Source organism: Periophthalmus magnuspinnatus, chromosome 7, assembly GCF_009829125.3.
Source record: "Periophthalmus magnuspinnatus isolate fPerMag1 chromosome 7, fPerMag1.2.pri, whole genome shotgun sequence".
NCBI classification, from domain to species: Eukaryota; Metazoa; Chordata; class Actinopteri; order Gobiiformes; family Gobiidae; genus Periophthalmus; species Periophthalmus magnuspinnatus.
Window position 1 is genome coordinate 11,463,884 of NC_047132.1, and position 24,940 is coordinate 11,488,823.

At 42.7% G+C, this 24,940-nt stretch overlaps 1 protein-coding gene across 1 annotated transcript in view; it reads left to right on the plus strand.

The window, feature by feature from the left end:
- Positions 1-24,940, plus strand: part of agap2 (ArfGAP with GTPase domain, ankyrin repeat and PH domain 2) — a 44,370-nt gene that overhangs the window by 2,190 nt on the left and 17,240 nt on the right. Inside the window, exons 2-5 of the mRNA XM_033970207.2 lie at positions 19,995-20,053; positions 21,027-21,114; positions 21,993-22,078; positions 23,398-23,533. Of these exons, the coding sequence (XP_033826098.1) occupies positions 19,995-20,053; positions 21,027-21,114; positions 21,993-22,078; positions 23,398-23,533 (369 nt within the window). The remainder of the gene's footprint in view (positions 1-19,994; positions 20,054-21,026; positions 21,115-21,992; positions 22,079-23,397; positions 23,534-24,940) is intronic.

Here is a 24,940-nt window from a genome sequence, read left to right on the forward strand (position 1 = left end):
AGAGAATATATTTGAAATAAATGTAAAAAATAAACAGAAAATTGACTATTCAACCTGAAGTTTTGAGATTAAGGTCAACAACAACATATTTATATTCAGAGCAAAAGCCCACCATAGTTACTCCACCGAGACTAAACCAAGAACTAGACTAGCCCTAGACCAAGACTAGACCCGGACTAAAGCTGGAACTAAACCAGCCCTAGACCAGGACCAAAACAGGACTAAACCCGGAACTAGACCAGCTCTAGATCAAGACTAGACCAGGAATAAACCTGGAACTAGACCAGGACTAGACCAGGACTAAACCCGGAACTATAATATAATAAATATTAGATCAGAAGGTCAAAAGGGAAATTCAGACTTATATCAATATTACACTTAATTCGTATTCTCTATCTAGAAGTTTTCAGTCTCCAGATTTAACCTTATTTGGGTGTAAATGTTTTTAACAAATCTCACTGTACAACAGAAGTAACCATTATGACTATGACTACTAAAATAAGAACCCTAATATATGACTAATGTTGCCATCAAAACAAAGTAAAGTGCATTCAGGCTTTTCTAGTTTTGGTCCTGTCATAGTCCTGGCTTAGTCTTGGTCTAGTCCAGGTTTAGTTCCAGTTCAGTCTGAGTTTTGAAGTGGTGTGTGTCCAAGTATGAACTTAGCCTTATGTTCTGAATTCAAATCATTTTAACATTTTCACTTTAACTGGTTTAGTCTTGGTCTAGTTCCAGGTTTGGTTTAGTCCATAGACATATAAAAAGTGGACTAAGTGAGAGTGACGTCACCCATAGCGTTTGGTTTCAGACAAATAAAGTTCGAGGCTCGCAGTTATAGGGGTGAATTTGGACCTGAGCATCATGTTCAGAATTCTAGCCATGAGTGTCATAGCAACCAAAGAGCCAATCCGGAACAAGGCTGTTGAAGGCGGTTGAAGGCGCTGTCAATCAGTCAAACCAAGCGGGTTAATACGAACATTTTAAGGCCAAAATGATGAGTCTAACAGCAATACTTACAGAGAGAGGGGCCACAGTTTTTCAATAGAAAGTGAATTGGAGCCAGAGTCAATGGAGACGGACACTTCCTATTTGGAACTCAAAGGCTAGCAAGTCAGCTATGTCCATGTATATATACAGTCTATGTTACTCTAATATACTACACTTTTAAGGCACATACTATTGTGATGCATTACTGTAACATAAAATAACAAAATATTAAGTTACTTTCGACACCAAAGGTTCTTGGGAGCATAACCTTCCTCTTAAACTCACGACTTGGCAAATGTAGTTCTTTTTTAATGTGGATAGATCCTGTAATTACACAAATATTAAAGGTGCATTATGTAACTTTTCTGGTGGAGGATCCAGCACTTCCTTGTCTCTATGGAGCGCTTATTGCTTTGCCTGGAATGCTCCACAGAACAGCATTAAATTTAACTCCATGAAGACAAGGAGAGCACACCAAATAACGGCATTAGAATCACCATTTCTGAAATGATGCAAAATAGGTACTTTATTCTCATACTGTGGAATATTCTGGGCATAGCTACAACATAGCTCCATACCCTCACCTGAAAAGTTACATAGTGCACCTTTAAATTAACCATGAACCTGGTGAAATAATTGTTATTTATTTGGAGAAGATACTTAGCTGTTCTTCCCTGCCTGCCCTGATATAAAAGGAACTAGACAGTTGTGTCTCCATTGTTGTTAAGCTACACCTTACACAAACGTGTGGTGGGGAGGAAGTGGTAAGGGGGAGGAGCTCATGGCAGACAGGAAGTAGGTCTCCTGCTGCCATCACGACAAAGAGTGAGAGTTTTTATTGGTCAAAAAAGTGCAGAGGCCAGGAAATTAGGATTAGGATTGCATTGTCTTTCTGAAGCAGTTGTAATAAGAGGTAGTTAAAGGTGTATTATGTAACTTTTCTGGAGGGGGGGTCTACTGCTTGCCTTGAGATGGTATTGCATTGCCTAGTATGTTCCACAATAAAGCTATAAACTGAACCTGTCTATTAGCTGTCACATACTGAGGACACATCATATCATAGAGAGTTTTTTTTGGGTTTATTCAAATGTGATTTTAGTTGTAGGATCTGGTAACCCAAAGTGAGGAGCTCATTCTGCTTTCTCACGGGAAATTCAGCTTGAGAATCAAGATAACAAGTCAACATTACATTACAACATTACATCATGTGATCTGTAAATTGAGTAACTGATTGGTTTATTTAATATGTGAGGACAGAGATGGGTAATGTTTATAAAAAAGAAATCTACACACAGTATTATTATACTATAGTATTTTAGTGTGCAATCCACAGATTGTATATTTAAATGTACAGAGCTAATTTGCAGGCCGCCACGTTCCAAATAGGAAGTGAGTATTTTGGCTCCGCAATTTTGGCTCCATCGGATCTGGCTCCAATTCACTTTACATTGAAAAAACTGTTCTCCTTCCCACCGTAACTGTTGCTGTCAGGTTCATCATTTTGATTTTAAAATCTTAGTATTAACCTGCTCTACATTGTTTATTTATTATTTATTTTGCTATTTTGTCCCTAAATCAAGATATCAAGATACCTTTAACAGGCTCGCTCCTGATTGGCTCTTTGGTTGCTATGATACTTGCGGTCAGAATTCTAAATATGGAACTCAGAATTCTCATTTAAATCAGTGCAGTCAATGAGAATAAGGAGCATTTATTGTAATCTGTCTGTGGGTGTTTTTTCTTAAACAGCTGTGGGTCCCATGACTTCTCCATTGTTCCTGTCTCTGGTTAGGACGGTCAGATTTTTCAAGTGAAGCTCCTTCTACTATCTGTCTAAGACTAAGGTGACCAGACTGTGATTCTCAAAAAGGAGGACACATGGAATGAAGGACATGAGCCTCTTCAGTGACTCCACAGACTGGTTCCTTTGTCCATTGGCTTTACATCAGAGAAAAGATTGGCACAACATTTGCAGTGTGGACATAAATGTGAAAGAAAAACTTCACTATCAAGGACCATGGCACAACAATGGTACGAGATAAAGATATTTATTGAAGATATGAATAGATGTGGACGCTAGACAAACCTCACCATCTATAGCGACCTGTAAATGGTGAGGTGTTTGGGGTGAAAGACGAACAAGGGACACAGGTGGGACTGTGGGGTCGAGAAAGCGGAGACAGACGGTGTTTCCCAGAGAGGCTTTTATCAACAGGGCTTCTGGGTAATTTAAGATGTGGTTGATGTGCGCCGTGATTCGCTGAGAGGAGCAGGAGGAAGTTGAGGCGTGGTTTGGATGCATTTCCAAATCCCCAGCTCCTTTGTTGGCCACTGAGACGTCGGTTCTAGCGTCGCACACCAGCCATCCATCATGGTCAACCTATCTTGGACTTTTATGGTTGACCCCGTGACGTAGCTCCGAAGGTAAAGGAGTTCAGAGTTAGGACCTGTGATCTTCTCTTCCTTTAAAACGTCATTTAAAACATCACCACTTGTTTCCTGTGCAGATGGAAATACAGCTCTGTGTATGCTTTTTGGAGCCTTTCATTCTGTTGACGCATACATTCATTTTCGGATTCCCAACTGATTCCCAACTGATTTTTGACCAGCAGTGTCTCCTGCTCTGCCTTAATCTTCCTCAATTTTAAAATCTCCTTCTTCAAGTTGTCATTTCTTTGCATCAGCCATTTTTTCTCTTTTATCATATTAAAATTGCCATTTTGCAGGTCAGCCTCTTTGATTTCCTGAAGAAGTTTATGAATTCTTCTAGACAAAGTTCAGCTTTCAGCTCAGAGTGTCGAGAGGCTGCGTTCCATCGATGTTATTCTCCCCAAGAGCCAGTTTATCTATAATTTATTAAAAAATACCCCTCAACATTCTGTTTGTGTGATATGAAAGAAACTAAAATATATTTAATTTTAGTCATAGTTGTTGTTATTATGATATAAACCTTGTTTCAGATTTCTGATTTTCTCCAAGTTTGAAGTCGACCAACAGTTTGAATAGTTGACTACAGGCCTATATATTGCATGGCCCCTGTTCTCCATCAGAAAGTAAACGAGTCCTATTGATTTACACTAGAATTCTCTCAGCTCATTCATTTGCATGTTCTGCTTGTGTCTGTGTGAAATGCAGGTCAGGCAGCTCCCTGTGGACCAGGCCAAATCTCTAGGGAGGACTTTTAAAAATACACTAAATATTAACATAATCCAATAGATCCACATGAAGATACAGAGTGTCTGGTTTAATTAAGCTGAGGATCAAAGTTGATGTATTCTCTGTTTGCAGAGTTCACTATAGCACAAAAATAGCGGCCATTTTGTTTTAAGGATGGAGCAACACTGTGATATGGTATGTGGAAGTGATTCTCTGGTTCTCTATGCTGTGTTTTCATTAAGAGTCAGATGTATTCATATTTTTATTCACGCACACATTCATACACCATTATACAGAGATACTGAGGGCGGGGGAGGAAGTGTCTTGCCCAAGGACACAACGACAGTATTCATCTGTGGGAGTTAGAATCACACGGCCAACCTGTGGGTCAATAGATCTGATCGCTCTGTGTAGTCCTGTTAAAGACCTGGCCATACGGTAAAGCGAAATATGTTCATACTAATTGGGAATGGTAGAGCATCAGGTTTAATAGACACTCTGCTGTGGCAACCTCTGACAAAACAGGGTTCAGTTAAATATAAAAGAAAAAAAAGAAAGAAAAATATAGCTAAAAGTGCACTGCGATGGTGCCACGTTCATGTTGAATGTTCCACAGTATGGCATTAAGCTTGAATAGCGTTTGTTTATTTACAGGTATTTTTATTGTTAGAAAATATCTCGCAAAACAGTGAGCGCGTCTACACAGATCTGGCCTGTAACATATCCTGTCTCCAGAGATAGATAGATAGTTTAAGAGATAGTTTAATGCCATACTGCGAAACTTTGGTGAAGCAATAACATCACCAAGGAAACAAGCATGCAGGTGAGGTGAAAAGTTCCACAGTGCATCTTTAAACAATCATTTGGTTCCATCTTCTAGCTTCAGGATGAATGGTAAAATCAATTGTTCCTGTCATAGGTCATGCGTAATGGTTTGTCTCCAGAAGGGGGGGTGAGTGAGCAGAGGGCGTTTGGCGGAGCTCCTTTGTATTCAGTGACCGTCCTTTACCCTCTCCAACTGTGTGTGTGTGTGTGTGTGTTTGTGTGTGCAGGGCGTGAGAAGGCTCAAAATATGTAATCACAATTTTCTTTGGCAAATATTGTACAATAAAAAAACAGATTCAGTTCACAGTGAAATTTAAACATGAACATTTGAGACAAGACTGAACTGATAAACTAATACAAGAATCACATGCAGGACTAAACCAGGACTGAACCGGGACTGAACCGGGACTGAACCGGGACTAAACCGGGACTAAACCAGGACTGAACCGGGACTGAACCGGGACTAAACCGGGACTGAACCGGGACTAAACCGGGACTAAACCGGAACTAAACCGGGACTAAACCGGGACTGAACTGGGACTGAACCAGGACTGAACCGGGACTAAACCGGGACTAAACCGGGACTGAACCGGGACTAAACCGGGACTAAACCGGGACTAAACCGGGACTAAACCGGGACTAAACCAGGACTAAACCAGGACTGAACCAGGACCGAACCAGGACCAAGCCAGGACCGAGCCAGAACCGAACCAGGACTAAACCAGGACCGAACCAGGACTGAATCAGGAGTAAACCAGGACTTAACCAGGACTGAACCAGGACTGAACCAGGACTGAACCAGGACCGAACCAGGACCAAGCCAGGACCGAGCCAGAACCGAACCAGGACTAAACCAGGACCGAACCAGGACTGAATCAGGAGTAAACCAGGACTTAACCAGGACTGAACCAGGACCGAACCAGGACCAAACCAGGACCGAACCAGGACTGAACCAGGACTGAGCCAGGACTAAATCAGGACTGAACCAGGACTAAACCAGGACTAAACCAGGACTAAACCAGGACTAAACCAGGACTAAATCAGGACTGAACCAGGACTAAACCAGGACTAAACCAGGACTAAACCAGGACTGAACCAGGACTAAACCAGGACTAAATCAGGACTGAACCAGGACTAAACCAGGACTAAACCAGGACTAAACCAGGACTAAACCAGGACTAAACCAGGACTAAACCAGGACTAAACCAGGACTAAATCAGGACTGAACCAGGTTACACTTTCTCCTATGTAACATTTGCGAGGCTGAAATCTGAACTGCTAAACTAATACCGATCCCATGTATTTCAGAACATGTTTGTACAGATCTAAACTACAGGGTTAGCAGCTTTCACACAGAATAAGACCCCATGGAGACACAGGGAGGGCATCTGACACACAGGGAGGCTTAGATCTTTACAGAGGACATTATAATACCTAAACAATTATCATCTTGTTTATCCTATGCGACAATTCGGATGTGATGAATATTGCGGCCGTACGCTGACGGCAGGTGGCGAGGGGGAGGGAGGGGGAGGGATGGGGCGGAGCTACACTGTGCAAAATGTATGCTTGGATTTCACACTTTTTTAATCACGGACTCATTTGCATAAATTAGAGCCTGAATGTAGGAGAGTAATCAGGCTTGGCGCCGCTGGAGAGCCTGAAATGTAATATTACAAAGGAAAAATACATAAGCTGTTTTCTGATCTCTGTTCTGTTCTCTGTTTCCTTATCACAAACAGACCTGGAGTTGTGTTTTGTTTCATTCACACATGTTTAACGCACAAACCCTGCAGATTTAGGCTGAGTTCCACCTTGTGATGTCCAGTGGTAGTACAGGAAGTGAATCATTTGGATGATTTCAGTCCTGGAATTGCCCATCTCTAATGAACTAAAGGTAAAAGGAGCTGTTAACTTGAAAACTATTGATTCATGACATCACAAGGTGGAACGGAGCATTTCGAGCTCACGCAGTGGACTTATTTTGACCTCGAGAGCTGCTTGTACAATCTATCTGTACAGGGGCAAGACACATTTAGTGCAAACGCATGAAAAAAATCTATATGTGAGTTAAAATATGAGTTAATTTACATAATATTTTTCAGTGGAGAGTAATAGTACAATTATTTTTCAAAACCCAGCTCTATTTTTGCACTGGAACACTTGTTTACTCATTATTCTGATCTTTTTTTTTTTCCCATTTCATTGATATATTTTCATCCAAAGCCAAATTGGGATTTTTTTTCTGCTTAAAATAAAAAACAAAACAAAGAATAACAGGTCAAGTCCTACAGCTTAGGTAGTCCTGAATAAAGTTTCCCTTAAATAACATAAAATGAGTACTGTTAATTGCCGGTTAAAGTAATAGACTCAGAATAGAATCAGAAGGTTGCCAGTTCAAATCCCAGTTGGACTAGTAGATGCTGTTGTTGTTGAGCAAGACACTTCAGCCCCCTCCCCTGCGTGTGACCGCGGTGTGTGCGTGGTTGGCAGTTTACCCCAGTGCATCCGTTTAAATCTATGGTTTCATTATTGTTGTTTGAGTGCAGTTGTGTTTTGTAATGTATTTTCCACGCTCCTCTTCCTCCGGTGCGAGGCCCCCGCTCCGTCACTATCTGCTAATGAACTAACGCTAACGCTACGATCAATAGCTCCCACGAAATATCTCTCCCCTCTCATAGGGACAATAAAGACCACAGAGAGAAGGAGGAGGAAGAGGAGAAGAGAGGGAGAGGGGGGAGAGAGAGGAAGACGAGTAAGAGAGGAGAAGAGGGAGAGAGGGAGGGAGGGGGGGAGAAAGATGAGTAAGAGAGGAAATATCTCTCTCCTCTCATAGGGACAATAAAGACCACAGAGAGAAGGAGGAGGAAGAGGAGAAGAGAGGGAGAGAGACGAGTAAGGGAGGAGGAGGAGGAGAAGAGGGGGAGAGGGAGGGAGAGGGGGGAGAGAGGGAGACGAGTAAGAGAGGAATTATCTTTCTCCTCTCATAGGGACAATAAAGACCACAGAGAGAAAGAGGAGGAAAAGGAGAAGAGAGGAAAGAGAAAGAGAGAGGGGGGAGAGTGGAGGAGGAGGAGAACAAAAGGGGGAGAGGGAGATAGAGAATAGAGAGGGAGATGAGTAAGAGAGGAGGAGGAGGAGGAGAGGGGGAGAGGGAGGAGAGAGTCAGGGGGAGATGAGTAAGAGAGGAGGAGGAGAAGACAAGGAGAGGGAGGTGAGAGAGAGAGAGCGATGAGTAAGAGAGGAGAAAGGCAAGAAGGAGAGAGGGAGGAGAGAGAGAGACAGGGAGAAGAGTAAGAGAGGATGAGGAGAAAAAGGGGAGAGGGAGGGAAAAAGGAGAGGGAGATGAGTAAGAGAAGAGGAGAAAAGCGGGAGAGAGAGAGGAAGATGAGTAAGAAAGGTGGAGGAGGATGAAGAGAAGAAGAGCAGGGAGAGAGGGAGGGGAGGAGAGGGGAAAGATCTCAGGAATAAAGGGAAAGGTGAAGAGAGGAACGAGAGAGCGAGGAGAGATAGAGGCATCTTCACCCTCATGTCTGCAAGAAAGACCACAGAGTGAGGGAAGAGAGGAAGAGAGACGGAGAGGTGAAATAGAAGAAACAGAAGGGAAAGAAGGGGTAGGGGAAGGAAGATAGGGCCGGGGAGAGAAAGAGGAGAGAGGAAATATCTTCTCTCACAGGTGAAATATAGATTACAGAGTCAGCTTAGATAAACGACAAGCAAGGGAGTGATAGAGTGAGAGATTGTACCAACGGAGAGGAGGAAAGGGGGGGGGGGAGAAGGGGAGGAGATCCGGGGAGTGATAAAATGTACAAGCGGAGTGAAGGAGACAAGAGAGGGAGGAGAGAGAGGGGGAGCAAAGGGATGGAGAGGGACCTGAAAAAGGAGAGGAGTGAGAGAGGAATAGAAGATACCAACAGAGAGAGGAAGAGGAGAAGAGCTAGGGAGTGATAAAATAAGAAAATAGGAGAGAGAGAGCAGAGGGGGCAGAAAAAAAGAAAGATATTAGGAAAGAAAACATAAGCGATGGAGAGGAGAGAAAGGAGGGAGAGAGGGAAAAAGAGAGAAGAGGAGGGAAAAGACAGAGGGGGGAGGAGAATGAGGGAAAGAGATGAGAAAGGAGAGAGGGAATGAGAGAGAGGAGGAGGGAATGGAGAGAAGAGAAAATGGCTAGAGAGAGAAAGGAGGTAGGTAGAATAAGGGAAAGAGAGGAGAAGGGAGGGAGAGAGAGAGAGAGAGGAAAAAGGAGGGAAAGGACTGAAGAGAAAAGGAAGAGAGAGAAAGAAGGGAAGTAGAATGAGGGAAAGAAGAGAAAAGAGGGAGAGAGGCGGGAACAGACTAAAGAGAAAAGGGAGGGAGAGAGAGAAAGGAGGGAGGTAGAATGAGGGAAAGAGAGGAGAAAGGAGAGAGAGTAGGAGGGAATGGACAGAAGAGAAAAGGGAGAGAGAGTAAAGAGAGATGTAGAATGAGGGAAAGAAGAGAAAGGAGGGGTGAGATCGTGGACTGGGTGAGAGGGTGAGGAGAAAGGCAGAGATGAATAGAGAGAAGAGTGGAGGAGAGGAGGATGAGAGAAGAGAGAATGAACATGAGAATATTGACACAACGGTAATCTCATTTAGAGCTGAGTCGTTTATATTTTTTTTTACAGAACCTTAATCATCCCACATTTACATCATATTTCTGAATGGATTCAAAATAATTCACTGAATGAATAAATAAATATGCAAATTAGGGCTGGGCGCTACGGCAACAAAATGAACACAATATTTTTCCACTTATATTAACACATGTGAGTCGATAGAACGATTGTCCACTGATCCTAAGGTTGCCGGTTCAAATCCCGCTCTCGTCATAAACATCATCGGTTGAGCGGTCAGATCCAGTGACCCACAGGTTGGTAGTGCGATTCCAGCTCCCACAGATGAATACTGCTGTCGTGTCCTTGGGCAAGACACTTAACCCACCTCACCCCCAGTGTCTGTGTACACTGGTGTATGAATGTGTGAATGAAAATGCTTGATAAAAATATGACCATGATCATTTGAATTTTTTTTTTTTACCCAATTTTAAAATAATTTCCCCTTGAATAAGAAGCAACGCATTTCAACAAGTCAATGAACCTAACCAGTTAAACCTAGTCCATTTTTTTTTTCATTTTAAATCCAGGTCATTTCATCTCATGTAGACATTCATTTTTTACAGTGTAGTGCGCGCGGTTGGTGATGTCGCTATGGAGGGAAGATTGTAACACCTTAGCAACAAACAAGCCGAGCCTCCCACTAAAGGAGGAGCCACACGCACGCAGACATAAACCAAGATTAATGCGTTTTTACCATTTTGTCAGTGGATAAAAACATGTACATAGCAAAATTTGCCATTCACACAATACTTAGGCTGTATTGTCTATCAAATGTCATTTATATTCCAGGAGATTTTACCCAAGCTCCGTTTTCCCTCGCAAATTCTGCAACCCCCGCCCCTCCTCCTCCTCTTCCTCCTCTCTTCCACAGTCTGTCAGGGGAGGGGCCAGTAGAAATGAGCAAGACACTCTCGGACTCTAGCATTAGCTGTAGGTGCATGGATGGGTGGGTATTCGGGGGATAGACAGATGTAGTGAAAGAGAGGAAGAGAACTCGCATCCCTTTTTCTATCGCTTTGTATGGATTGGAAACTGCAAGGAGGGGCGTGCTTTGCCATAGGAAGTGTATTGGATATTCCAGTCACACGGAGGAGCGGAGGAGAGGAAGAGGAGGAGGAGGAGAAAGCATGTGTCTGTGGACTGCCATACCTGTAGAAGACATTTTTGACTGAGGACTTGTTCATACCTGGATTGGATTTTAAACGTTTATATACATCGAAATCCCTTGATCTCTGGACGCGCCCTCAGCTGATCTATCCTGTCTCCAGTTCTTCGGTCCTTTGCATGCTGCGTCCTTGGCTCCAATTGACTAGACTACCCACCTTTTTGAATGAATTGTCAAAATACAGGCGTCGTTGAAGCTCGGAAAACCGGAATCATCAGGAATTACATGGATTTCTGCTCTGCTCCTATTACATGTTGGGATTTTGAGTGACACCTAATGCATTTCTAATGATTACATTGTAAAGCCCAGCTCCTGTTCTGTCGATTTGAGCCTTATTTTGCCCGTAACTGTCGCATAGTTTTGGTTGAAGAATGGAATTTCACGGAGGACATGGGGAGGTTGTTGCGTAGACAGAAAGGTCAACGTGATCATTTTAATATCTTGCAGGAATTATAACGAAGATGTATTCGCTTCGCTGGGTACTCGCATATGGAGTTGGCTCATTCATGCCGGTTGTTTTCTAGGAACAAAAGAGCTACTAAGATTACATCGCACATCACATTACACATTTTTATGGCATTCAAATTGGATTGTGTTTCTTAAGTTACAGGCGAAATGCGGTAATGTAGGAGTGTGGGGGATGGATGCAACCGAGAACTTTGCTTTGAAACTTGTTCTGTATGTGAGCTGCAGCGTCAAAGGCTTTCTCCATTGATTTGTGTAGCGTTAAAACATGGGTGACCACATGAACCCGGGCGGCACGCTACAGCAAAGAACTACCTACCTGATTTCACTAACGCTGGTGAAGGTAGAGGCTGTCGACGGAGAGAACGGCGCCCAGGCGAAAGATGCTAAACCTGGGAAGGAAGAGGAAACCTCGGGGGCTCAAAGCGACAAAACGAGAACGCAAAACGGAGCAGACGGCAAAGACGCTAGCAAGGATGTGTTAGCTAACGTGAAAGATGCGGGAAAGACGCTGCACAGTCCTTTGCCAAACTCTCCGGTTGAAGTTACCAAAGCGGCGCCATGTATGCTTCCGATCCAGGTGGAGAAAAATCTAAAAACTTGTGAAGCAAAGCAATGCAAACCAATGGCGATCACTCCAACCTCTACTGAAGTCGCTCCCGAGCCGTGCCGAACGCCAACCAGAACAAGTTTGCCAATTCGACCGGCGGGACAGAGACCCGTTAGCTTGTTGAAATCTCATAGCAATGTGGCATCACGGGGTAGGGAGTCCAGAGACGGCAGAGAACGCAGTCCGACTTCGGCACAAAGCTTGGACCGTAAAGATTGTCGGGTTACAACGAGATCGCCAGGGCCGTGTAGGGCGTCCTGGGCGGAGACAAGTCGTACAGAGATGTGGCGTGATGAAGTGGGAATACCGATGGATATTAGCAGCGCAGTGCTACGGGATCTACCCAGGAAGGAGAGGCTAAAAGCAGGATCGACGTCGCTGCCTGCGCCCGCCAACCAGGCTCCGAAATCGGGGCGTAAAGGGAAGAGCCGTACGCTAGACAACAGTGATCTGAACAGTTTGTCAGAGGATCTGGGGCTAGCTCCTCAGACGCAGCAGCGAGCTAATGCTAAAGACCGCAAAATGCTAAAGTTCATCAGTGGGATTTTCACCAAGAGCAGCTCGGGAGGATCGGGGTCGACATCAGCGACACCGTCCGTTTACATCCAGAGAGACTCCAGCGAGGAGGAAGGTAGGGCGGCGCACACTGATGACGTCACTGTGACCTCATAATTATCCGCTATGTACTATATCTTTTTTCAAATGAAGGGTGTACACTACATGCTTTTCTCCGTGGAGATGTTATCGCTTCGCCTGAAACTTTCCACAGTATAATATTAAACTTCTCTGCATTGAAACAAGTGACACCAGCAGGCCAAGTTACAGGCCAACTCTGTGTTTTTAGAAACTTTTAGGGGGAAAAAAACTGCATATGTAGTTAAATAAACGCAAGATGGATTTGTTAAATACTGTTTGGGTGAACATTCCAGGCAAAGCATTTACATCTCTTTGAAAACAAGCAGGCATCAGAAATGTTACATAGTGCACCTTTAAAGTTTAGATAGAGAGTGCAGCCAATATTTATATTTGTTCTGTTAGTACTGAAACAGAAATACTTGAAGCAAAAACGGGATCAAAGTTCAACATATTCACAGTCAACAAGGTGGCAGTTAGTTAAACTGACAAAAAAGTTGGTGGTTCATTAACTATTCATGTCAATGTTGTTGTGTCCGTAAGCAAGACACTTCACCTGCTTTGAACGCGCAACAGAGAAAATCACAATCTCAGAACTAAAGTGAAATTATGTTTTGAATCTACTGTCAAAACCTGGCCATGCTTTTCAACCACGCTGTCTTCATTTTAGAAATATAAGCCAAAATTTGTGACGTTATGACATAATAATCCAGTGTAACGTCTGTGAATTCACTGTTTTTTTCAAATTAATGGCATCTGAGACATCTCCATATGAGATGGTGACATCCATCCCACCAAATCCACTACTGTTTACTATCAAAGGAATAAGCAGCACAGGCCTGTCACCAAGTCCTAATCTGACACTGATGGAAGGAGAAGAGAGGGAGGGAGGAAGAAGAAAGGGATAGAAGAGAAGAGAGAGGACAGAGAGAGGCAGGAGAAATGGAGAAGGGAGGGGAGAGAGGGGGAGGACAAAGGAGAGAGAGAGGGGGAAAGAGAGAGGAGAAAGTGAGAGGCGAGAGGTTGGAGAGAAGAGAAGTAAGGAAGGAGAGAGGGGGGAGAGAGGAAGGGAGGAGATAGAGGAAGGGAGTTGGTATCATTTAAAATAGTGAATACATTTACTGTCACACATGTCAGGAAGCATTTTGATAAACCCACAGAGCGCTCAGCACAGACACAGCCGTGCTCTGATGAGACAACGACAAAAGAAGAGTCTTGGACTGAATCTTTGAAATACAGAGCTCCATCTTTTCATTTTAACGATGTTTTGTTTTATGTTTTAGAGTTGGTGTAGATGTCGTTTAGTCCTGTCTTAGTCCTGGTGTAGTCCTAATAATGACTTGGTTTAGTCTTTGCGTAATCCCAGTTCAAACTTTGTGAAAGAGGCACTATGTAACTTTTTTGCTTAACTTCCATAACATGCTTGTCTCTATGGAGTTGTTATTGCTTTGGAATGTTCCACAGTATGGCATTAAACTAATCTATCTTGCTGTTTTTCACTTTACAGGCCCTAGTCCTAGTTTATTGATATGCGATTTAGATCTGGTTTAATCCTGGTTTAGTCCCGGTTCTGGTTTAGTACTGATTTAGTCTAGACCTGTTTAGTTCTGGTTTAATCTTGGTTTATTTTTTCACAGCTGCAGTTGTTTGATGGGACTAAAATGACAAAAGTTTCTTAATTTAGTACGACTGAGACCTATAAATCCTGTTCTAGTCCTGTTTTAAACTAGACTCAGTCCTGGTTTAGTTCTTGTTTACTCCTGTTTTAGCCCTGTTTTAGTCCTGACATAGTTTTAGTCCTGTTTTAGACCTGACATAGTCCTGGTTTAGTTCTGGTTTAGTCTCGTTCCAAGCTGATGACAGCTGCAGTTGTTTGATGGGACTGAAATAACAATAGAAGCGTCCTGGATCGTCTTAATCTAATGTTTGTCAGAGCGTGGGCCGATTTCACGCTGCCTTGGGGCTAATCTGCACGCCAGCAAACGCACATGCATGCTAACTAAACACACACTAACGCACATGTTGACAGACACATGCACGCTAACATATACACACTAACGCAAATGCTAACAGACAGACTATAGATATACGCACTGAGCTAACGTGCTAAAGTGGAGTCACAGCATGGGTCTGGCTGTGCTAATGAAGCCACAGGGGAGAGGAGCGGATAGTGACACAAATATGGAGGAATGACATTGACTCTCTGCTCCTGATGTAGACCTGGTTTAGACCTGGTTTGGACCTGGTTTAGTCCTGGTTTAGACCTGGTTTCAACCTGGTTTAATCCTTGTTTAGTGCAGATATAAAGTTATTCCCGGTTTAATCCGGGTGTAGTTCTGATTTAGTCGTGGTTTCGACCTGGTTTTGGCCTGGTTTAGACCTGACTTAGTCCTGGTTTAGTCTTAGTTTAGTCCTGTTTGGCCCTGGTTTATTAGTTTTTGTAAACATTGTGCAGAGTTTTGCGTTTTATTTTTTCCTGGAGTGTTGTAGAAAAGAGGGAGCCACTATGTGAATGCTCATGTTAGCTCAAAAACACCTCAACCAGAGCGAAATGACTCATTAAAACACTATTGAAATCACAATTACAGAGCTAAATGTCCCTGTGTGTCAGATGCCCTCCCTGTTCAATGCTTTTCTTTGGTTCGACATTCAAATTTAACCGTGCTAAACATTTTAATCATTTGTAGTGTTGTCACGGTATCAAAATTTCAAACTCGATTTCGATACTAAGGAATAGACTCAATACTCAATAGTGATAATAAAAAACACTCTTTCTTTACTCAAAACAATGTGATTTCCAACATTAAATGGTAGTACTTTCTTTTCTATTCCCATGTGTCCATATATCTGTGTAATCCTCAGTGTCCAGTAGGTTCATAGTGGTTCATGGTTTACACTAGTCTATGTGTCTTATACTTGTTCTGATTCAACTCAAAATCATTCTAAAGATATTCAGGAAGGATTCATTTCTGTCCTGTGAATGGAACCTTTTTAGTATCGATACCTGCTCAAATGAGTATCTATTTTCGATACTAGTTTTAATATCGTTTTGTCTTTGATTTTCATTACTTTTGACGAGCCTAATCACTTGTTATCTTTATTCTACCATCTTCCTCACCATTTCTTCCTCTCCTCCTCCTCTTCCTCTTCCTCCCTCTGCTCCGTCTGCTCCTTGTTAACAACAGTATTTCTTTCACAAACATGTTGAGCTCAGAGATGCATGGGTCTCTTTCACTCATTGTGCATTCAGCAGTAGTACCACACACACACACACACACACACAGAGGCAGCAGGAGCCGGTGTTGCCATGGTAACAGGGCGGCTGCGGTTGCTAACGAGGCCAAGGCAACGTGGACGGGTAGTAAAGGCTGCGAGAGTAATCGTAATGAAAATTTGAATGGACACAAAATTTGAATTGTTTAGGTTAATTATGTTGTATGCAAAGAACTAAATGTCCCTGTGCGTCAGGTGCCCTCCCTGTGTCTCCATGGGGTCTTATTCTGTGTAAAAGCTGCTAACGCTGTAGTTTAAACCTCTACAAACATGTTCTGAAATGTCCCTGTGTGTCAGATGCCCGCCCGTAAATCGCTCTGTTTCAGTTGACATTAGATTACATTCAAAGGTCTTTTATTACACAAAACTGACTGTTGTGAGCTTTAATACATGTTATAATAATATTACGTCCTCAAAAATAGACCTGGAGTTGTGTTTTGTTTCATACACACATGTTTGAGTAACACACATTTCAATACGATTACATTATAAGACTAACAGTTCATCATTGATAATAGCAGTAAAATACAGTAAATGTCCCCATGTGCAATACAGTGTGTTAAATTTAAGTGTTTTCTGTTTGAGAGAAAAACTCTTTCTAAATCTGCAGGGTTTGTGTGTTAAACATGTGTGAATGAAACAAAACACAACTCCAGGTCTGTTCGTGATGAGGAAACAAAATTATAGCATAGATCAAAAAACAGCGTAATATGGGCTCTTTAAATCTAATATTGTTGCTTCTACATAGCCTCAGATCACAAATAACTCTATGGTTGACGACTTCACTAATTGCACTGAGACATTGCCCAAATAGCCTGAGACCATGTGAGAGCGTTTGTGTGTGTGCCCGTGTGTGTGTGTGGGAGCGTGTGGTGGTAGTGTGCGCTGTTTCTGCTCGAGGGGATTTGGGAAGTTCTCCTCCACCTAAACGAGGAAAACCCACACGTACGTCAGCTGCAGACTCCTGGGGGGATGTGTTTGCTCAGTGTAACAGTGTTCTGCAGGGCCTGAGGAGCAGACAGACTCCTCACTGTGTCTGTCTGGAGCGGGCCTTAAAGCTCCTATATTACACAAAATGGATTATTGTGAGCTTTCAGTCACGTTATAATGCTGTTACCTCCTCAAAAACAGACCTGGAGTTGTGTTTTGTTTCACTCACACATGTTTGAGTTTATTATTAGTCTTGGGTTATTAGTCTGTCTACATTTTGTGTTGTACAAATTGGCAATTCTGGGACTGAAATCATCCAAATCATCAATGATTCTAGTGAACATGACATCACAATGTGGAATAGTGTGTTTTCTGTTTGAGAGAAGAAACCAGCCTAAATATGCAGACATTTCTGTAGACAAAGTAAACATGGTCAGCTCTCTGTTATTCTGCTACTGAAGGGGGCAGATGAAGATTAAATAGACCAGTAGTTTAGGGGAACTGAAGATAAATATAGTTGGGAACCACTGGTCTGTACTACACAGAGAGAGCTCACGCCAGTCTGTATCAAAGCTAGAATCTGTCCTCTGCAAAACATTTTTTAAAATAAAACTTTACTTTAGAGATTCTGAAATGCATGAGCGTATTAGTTTAGCAGTTCAGATTTCAGTCTTATCCATAGGCTGTATATAAATGGACATAGCTAATCTGCTAGCCGCCCTATTCCAAATATGAAGTGAGCCTGGGCGCGCTTCCGGCTCCATCGGCTCCAGTTCACCGTCGATTGTAAAACTGTGGCCCCTCTCTCTGTACCTGCTGCTGTCAGGCTCAACATTTTGATCTTAAAATGTTCATATTAACCTGCTCTACATGATTTGGGTATTTTTATTTCACTATTATGTCCGTAAAACACGATGTGAACATTAATAACAGACGAATAAGGCGCCTTCTTGCCCCGAGGTCGCTCCCACTAGCATTAGCAACAAATTTGATTGACAGAGTTGCTCAGCGCTAAACCCTGCTAAACCAACGGTGGGAAGGAGCGTTACCTTCAACAAGCTTGCTCCAGATTGGCTCTTTGGTTGCTATGATACTCACGGTCGGGATTCCAAATATGGAACTGGGCTCCATATTCACCCCTATAACTGCTCTAGCCTCGATGAGATTCATTTGACTGGAGCCGAACGCTGTGGGTGACGTCACTTCACTCTTACTTAGTTCTTTATACAGTTTGTGGTTTTATCTCACATTCTATTGCTCATAGACTGGATTAAAATGTGCTCTGTGAACTGAATCTGGGTTTGAAACCATAAATAACTTCCTTAACAGCAAAACACAATTCGATATTTCCCCCATAATGTCCGCTATAGTGATGATGCCAGCAGATTCTCCTCTCTGCATTAGCCCCTCCCCCTCTGTCTGTGGAGGACACTTTATCCATTCAAACTGGGGACAGTGCCTCGTCTGCACAAACTCAGTGTTAACTCCCTGTCCTCCCTGTCCCTCTTTGCCCCTGTGTCTCTGTCTCTTATGGAGCTGTTTTAAACTGTCTCCTTGAGCCGTCATTGTGCTCAGAGCTGCAGTTCTAACCCGAAAGCTAAAGCGCATTATGAAAAACTGTTTAACTGTCAGAGTGAGATTCAAAAAGAGCCTTTATTTTAACATTTATTCTTGTTTTTGGCAGGACAGCACAGTTGAACATTGCCACCAAAATAGGACCAATGTCATGTATTTAAGGCTAAATCACAGCCCCCTGACACTGGTTAGACTTTTAACAGTGTGACTAGAAAATATGTAGAGAAAATGTATATAAATGGACATAGCTAACCTGCAATCCAAATAGGAATTGAGCGTGGGCGCAATTCTCGCTCCATCGACTCTGGCTCCAATTCACTTTACATTGAAAAACTGTGGCCCGCCCCTCGCTCTACATGATCTTGGGATTTTTATTTCACTATTTTGTCTCTCAATCAAGATATGAACATTAATTACAGTCCAATGAGGCGCCTTCTTTCCCCGAGGTCACTCCCGCTAGCGTCAGCAACAGGTTTGATTGACAGGGCTCAAATATATGGAAAAACGTGATGCAGGGCTTTTAAATGCCTAAATAAGAGATGACTGGAGTTCCCATGGTCCGTGGTTTGATTGACAGCTCTGAGCCCACTCCACAGATACTCGTCCTGTATTTACCTCACTGGGGGTAAAGTGCATAATGAGCAGAGAGCAGGGGCTTGGTGAGTTTAAAGGTTACACTCATTACAGCGACCTGAGGGGCACAGCCAACACCTGTGATCTAACCCACTCCACACCTATAAGAGCACAGCGGCTGCATCACAATACTGAAACATGCCTCCTGAAAGCCGGTTTAAACTCCACCCACAGAGAACAGAGGGCAAAAGGAAACAGTATCTCTCTTCTGGTAGCACTGGGTTAAGAAGTGTAGGAATCAAGGAGGTTTTGAGGAGACATATTAGGATGCTGCCGTGGCCATAATGCCTTGTTCACCGCACATCGGCTGCAACCAAATACTAAAGACATCTTCTCAAAGCCTTTTCACTTCATCAGGTTTAAATTCCACCCATCGAATCGAATCGAGGAGGCTTTGAGGAGACGTATATTAGGGTGCGGCCATGTCCATAGATCCGGTCGGTTTATGAGGGAACGCAATGGAAGGTTGGAACACCTCCATAATGGAAACAAACCATTGATTTTAATGGACAGGAGCTGCTCTATCTCCCACTGTTCAACAACTACCAGAGCAAACACAGAATGTACCAAATACAGACCTGAAGATAATCAAAAATGCTGTAGGCTGTATGCTAACATGATGCTAGTGCTGCCTGCTGTGTTATGTCATCACTAAAACATACAAAAATACACAGAATTCTCAGGAAACATCCTAAAGGTCCTGTATTACGCAAAACTGACTCTTGTGAGCTGTTAGTCATGTTATAATGTTGTTACCTCCTCAAAAACATACCTGGAGTTGTGTTTTGTTTCATTCACACGTTTGAGTTATTTATTCTGTTATTAGGCTGTTTCCATCTCCAAACCTCAAAATGCTCTGTTCCACTTTGTGATGTCATGAAGTGGTAGTTTTCAAGTTAACAGCTCCTTTTACCTTTCGTTCAGGTGAGGTGGGCACAGTGTTTTCCGTTCCAGGTCTGTTTATGATGAGGAAACAACATTATAACACCACCCCCACTATGACGTTCACTGCACATGCTCAGACTGAGAGAACGTCCTGTTTGTTTATGGTCTGTTTTACTCTTTGTTTCTACTTAATAATAATCTTCATGTGTTTGTGTCCACAGTGAACATCGCCAACAGTCAGGAGTGGACCCTGAGCCGAGTCGTCCCGGAGATACGACTGGTGAGATGCACAAATCATACACATGGATTATTCATCAGTTCACACAGAGTATAAAATTGATTAAAATTAAATCAAAATCAGAATAATTATTTACTATGTTTCTGTTCATAAATAGTAATAGTTTCAGTTGCAGACCGAGCGCCAGCACAACATAACACTATGAAATACAATGAGCACATTCGTCAACACATAATATCGCCATGGAGACAAGCAGGTGGCGCACATCAGAAACGTTACATACTGCACCTTTATATAGTGCCCCATTTCTTAAGCCCTTTACGAACACAGCCGAAATATGCAGGGTTTGTGTGTTAAACATGCGTGAATGAAACAAAACACAACTGCACACTTCTGTTCGTGATGAGGAAACAACATTATAACAGCGTAATATGGGCTCTCTAATCTTTTCTTTAACTGAATCAGATTGGATTCATTTATTTGAAAGGGGACAGTGCAGTTCCATAAAACGCATGCTTAAACAGTTATAATAAAAAAAAAAGAATTAGCCAAGGGACTATTATTCATCCGAAGTCTCCAGGCCCTGATGGAGAACGAGCAATAAAAATTTATCTTTTAGTGAAATTGGGTCCAGTAGCACAATAAACTGCTCAAATAAACAGTATTTGATAGTTGCATTGTGATTTTGGGGGTCCCAGCCTGAAAAATTACAGGTGCGGGAAGCTGTAAAGACGGGGTGTTACGTAAAATTGATTTTTTGAGCTTTCTCCCGTGTTATAACACTGTTTCCTCACCAAAAGTGTGCCTGAAGATGATGCCATCCATGCATGTTTGAGTAATCTAGCGATCTTTCCTGGGCTCTATTCTATTCCTTATGGTTTAGCTGTAAGATTCTGTGCAGTGTTGTAAATACATGGCTAAACACAAGAAAAAGTTGAATTAATATCTACTGTGAAAGATAGAGTAATATTTGTATTTGTTGGTCTGATGTGTGACTTTTTGTGTTGTGTTCAAGGGCGTTCTGGGCAGTCTGAAAAGTGGGAAGTCTGCGCTGGTGAACAAGTACATCACAGGCAGTTACCAGGCTGTGGAGAGACCAGACGGTGCGTTCAAGACTAAACAAATCATGGGATAATGTAACTTTTTGTGTGGAGATGTTTAAACCAAGATGTGATGTTTACTGTGACTCTTGTGAAGTGTGGACAGGTCAGATAAGAGAAGACATTTATTAGTGTCGCAACCATAGACTGTATAAAGAAGTGGACTAAGTGAGTGTGACGTCACCCACAGTGTCCGGTCAAATATATCTCATTGAGGCTAGCAGATTTATACCTAAAAATCTACTTTACAGTACAGTACTTTACTACTTGTACTCCATTACCTTCCACCACTGTATCTAACACGACCAATAGAGTAAACCTGAGACCACAAGACTTTTTTACTGTCTTAAAAACAGAGTTAGTTCATTTTAAACAGTTTGCAGTGGTCCAGTTGTGTTTTGTCTCATTCACGCATATTTGAGTAACCCTTTATTATTAGTCTGTCTACATCCTAAAAGCTCAAAACACTCTGTTCCACCTTGTGATGTCATGTGGTAATACAGGAAGTGCTCCACTGTGTGTTTAAACTCCATACACCTTCACTAGAATCATTTAGATCATTTCAGCCCTGGAATTGCTCATCTCTACCTGAACAAAAGTTAAAAAGTAGCTGTTAATGTAAAAAACTACCACTTCATGACATCACAAGGTGGAACAGAGTGTTTTGAGCTTTTAGGATGTAGACAGACTAATAATAAAGGGTTACTCAAATGAAACAAAACACAACTCCAGATCTGTTTTTGAGGAGGTAACAGCTTTATAACGTAACTTAAAACTCACGAGAGCCCATTTTGTGTAATATAGGAGCTTTTAACATTATTTTGTCCTGAGCTCTACACTGTGTTGTCTCTGTGTTTATCTCTCTGTTCTGTCTGTTTCAGGAGGCAGGTTTAAGAAGGAAGTGATGGTGGATGGACTGAGTTATCTGTTACTGATCCGAGAGGAGCCTGGACCGCCTGATGCACAGGTGAAAAGAGAGAGAGGGAGGGAGGGGGAGAGTGAGAGGAGATGGGGAGAGTGAGAGGAGATGGGGTGAGTGAGAGGGAGAGGGGAGGATTAAGAGGTTAGGTTTAAAGATTAGGGATGCACCAATTCGATACTGGTATCTGATATCAGCGCCGATACTGACAAATTTGCTGTATCAGAAATCGGTTCATTCAATATCCTGGTTGGACAAATAAATGTATGTAATAAACTGTTCTGTTGTTACTTGAGAGAGAAGTAACAGCTACATCACACATTAGGGTCCGCTTGGTTTTATTTAATTTTAGTTTAAAAGAAATAAATGGTGTTTTCAGTCTCTGCTCTGGTATCGGTTGGTATCGGCAGATGCTTGAAGCCATAGAATTGGATTCGGTATTGAAACTGAAAAAGCCGGATCAGTGCATCCCTAAAAAAGAGTGGAAAAAGAAAGTGGAGGAGAAAAGAGAGGGAGAGGGAAAAGAGAGGGAAAAGGGAGGGAAAAGGGAGGGAAAAAAGAGGGAGGACGGGGACAGGTTTAGTCCTTGTTTAGTCCTTGTCTAGACTGAGTTATGTTCTGTTTTAATTTAGTCTTTGCTTGGTCCTGGTTTGGGCTTAGTTTAGTCCTGGTTTAGTCCTGGTTTAGTCCTGGTTTAGTCCTGGTTTAGTCCTGGTTTAGTCCTGGTTTAGTCCTGGTTTAGTCCTGGTTTAGTCCTGATTTAGACCGGGTTTAGACTGGGTTTAGATCGGGTTTAGACCGGGTTGTGTCCTGTTTTAGTTTCAGTTCTAGTTTTGCTTACCGCAGCTGAGTGTGATTGAGAAGTGAATTATTAATGAACTACTTTGAAACTCTGTGCAATGTTTGTGAAGAGCTTTATAAATCATTCTATTATCACCCCCCCTCTCTCCCCCGCTCCCTCTGTTTCCCTGTCCTTCCTCATGCTTCTGTCCCCCCCCCTCTCTCTCTCTCTCTCTCTCCGTCACTCCTCGTGTCGCTCTGTCCCTCTCTCTGTGTCTCTCATCCTCCCTCCCCGTGTCTTTCTGTCTCCCTCTGTTCCTCCCCATGCTTCTGCCCCCCCCTCTCTTTCTCCCTCCCCATGTCTCTCTCTCTTCCTCTGTCCCCCTGTTTCTCTCCGTGTCTCTGTCCACCACTCTCTCTCTCTCCCTCTGTCCCTCCCCGTGTCTCTCTGTCTCTCTGTCCCTCTCTCTTTGTCTCTCGTCCTCCCTCCCTGTGTCTATCTGTCCCTCCCCATGTCTCTCTCTCTCTCTCTTCCTCTGCCCCCCTGTTTCTCTCTGTCTCCCTCTCCCTCTGTCTTTACGTGTCAGTTCTGCGGGTGGGTGGACGCTGTGATCCTGGTCTTCAGTTTGGAGAATGAGTCCAGTTTTCAGGAGCTGTATTCTGTGTACGCTCAGCTGAGCTCGCTGCGCTCGGACCTGCCCGTCATCGTGGTTGGGACTCAGGGTAAGACAGTAGACTTCATAAAAAAACAGAGACAGAGGGGGTCTTGATTCTGCTCAGATTAATCGTGTGTTAACCTCGCCAGCAACATGAATTCTCACCATTTTTGTGAGAATTCATCTTGTTTGTCTCCAGCTGAAGCTTTTGCATGTGACAGGTCCGACTGACTGATCACAGAGCAGTGTTGTAGTTTGGGCGGAGTCAGTGCCGAATTAATCAAAAACAAAAATGACGACACCGACAAATGTACTTTTGCCTATGTGAGAGGAAACACAGTCTTTAGTTTGTGAGATCATGCAGAAGGAAGAAGTGTTTTGTGCTTTTGTGAAGGGAAAGACGTCTATGGTCTATGATTTAACTCAAGTTTGATTTTGTCTTTTGACCCGTTGAAACTCGGATGCCCCGTCGTCATCAAGGGACTCTTCACATGAACATGTTTTCAACAAGCACAAAGGCGTTTATATGAATGTGTTTCAGATTGTGGACAGAATTCTTAACAAACATTAAGTGTACGTAAATGTGTTTTATAGGGCCTGCGCTCCATCTGAAATGACGTAGTGTAGTACTTTTGAACCCTGTCTGGCCTGAGCTCTCCCTGTTAGCGCAGGCCACAGACGCCATCTTTATTTATTTATTTTGTGTAATTTGTGACCTGATATGATTAACCAAACTCCTTTCATTAGATCTGGATAATATATGTGAAACATTTACCACCTAAACTTTCACATGAACAGTGTATTTCCTCCTCATTGTTGTGAACCCGGCTCCTCGCTCTCAGGATGAACGGGGGTGCTGAGGGCTGTTGGCTGTTGCTAGGCAGATTTTGGCAGCCTCTTTTGGAGACTGGCCAATTCAATACTAAATAAAGCTGTGCATTGTTCAGAGCTGGAGGAAACATGGCCGCAGGTTTATGGGCTGTAAAACGACTGCAAATGACATCACAGAAGAAGGATTATAATTAGAACGCTGCTTGTATTGATTTTTTAATATCGTTTTAGTTTGATTAAATGTAATGCTAATTTGGCTGAACAACTAAAGTGTATTCTTCATTTTAACTGAGAATGAAAGCTGTACCGCCTCTGGTGTCTGAAGTAGGGCTGTGCATACTGTTGTTGTGTCCCTGAGCAAGACCCTTCATTTTGGCTTTATGTTAATAGTCAAATACATGTTGTTGTTTTTTTCAGTTTAAGTTTGAAAATGTTAAAGGTACAGTATGTAACTTTGTAGAGGTGCCACGTCAACTGCATGATTCCACGGAAATAGAACATTAAAACCATACTTCTGAATATTCTCCATGAAGATAGATTTATGCCATACTGTGGAAGATCATATCTCCATGGAAACAAGCAAGAGAAGGCCCTCCTCTAGGCCAAATAAGAGTCAGGCCTGTGGAGATGCAAGCTCTCTCAC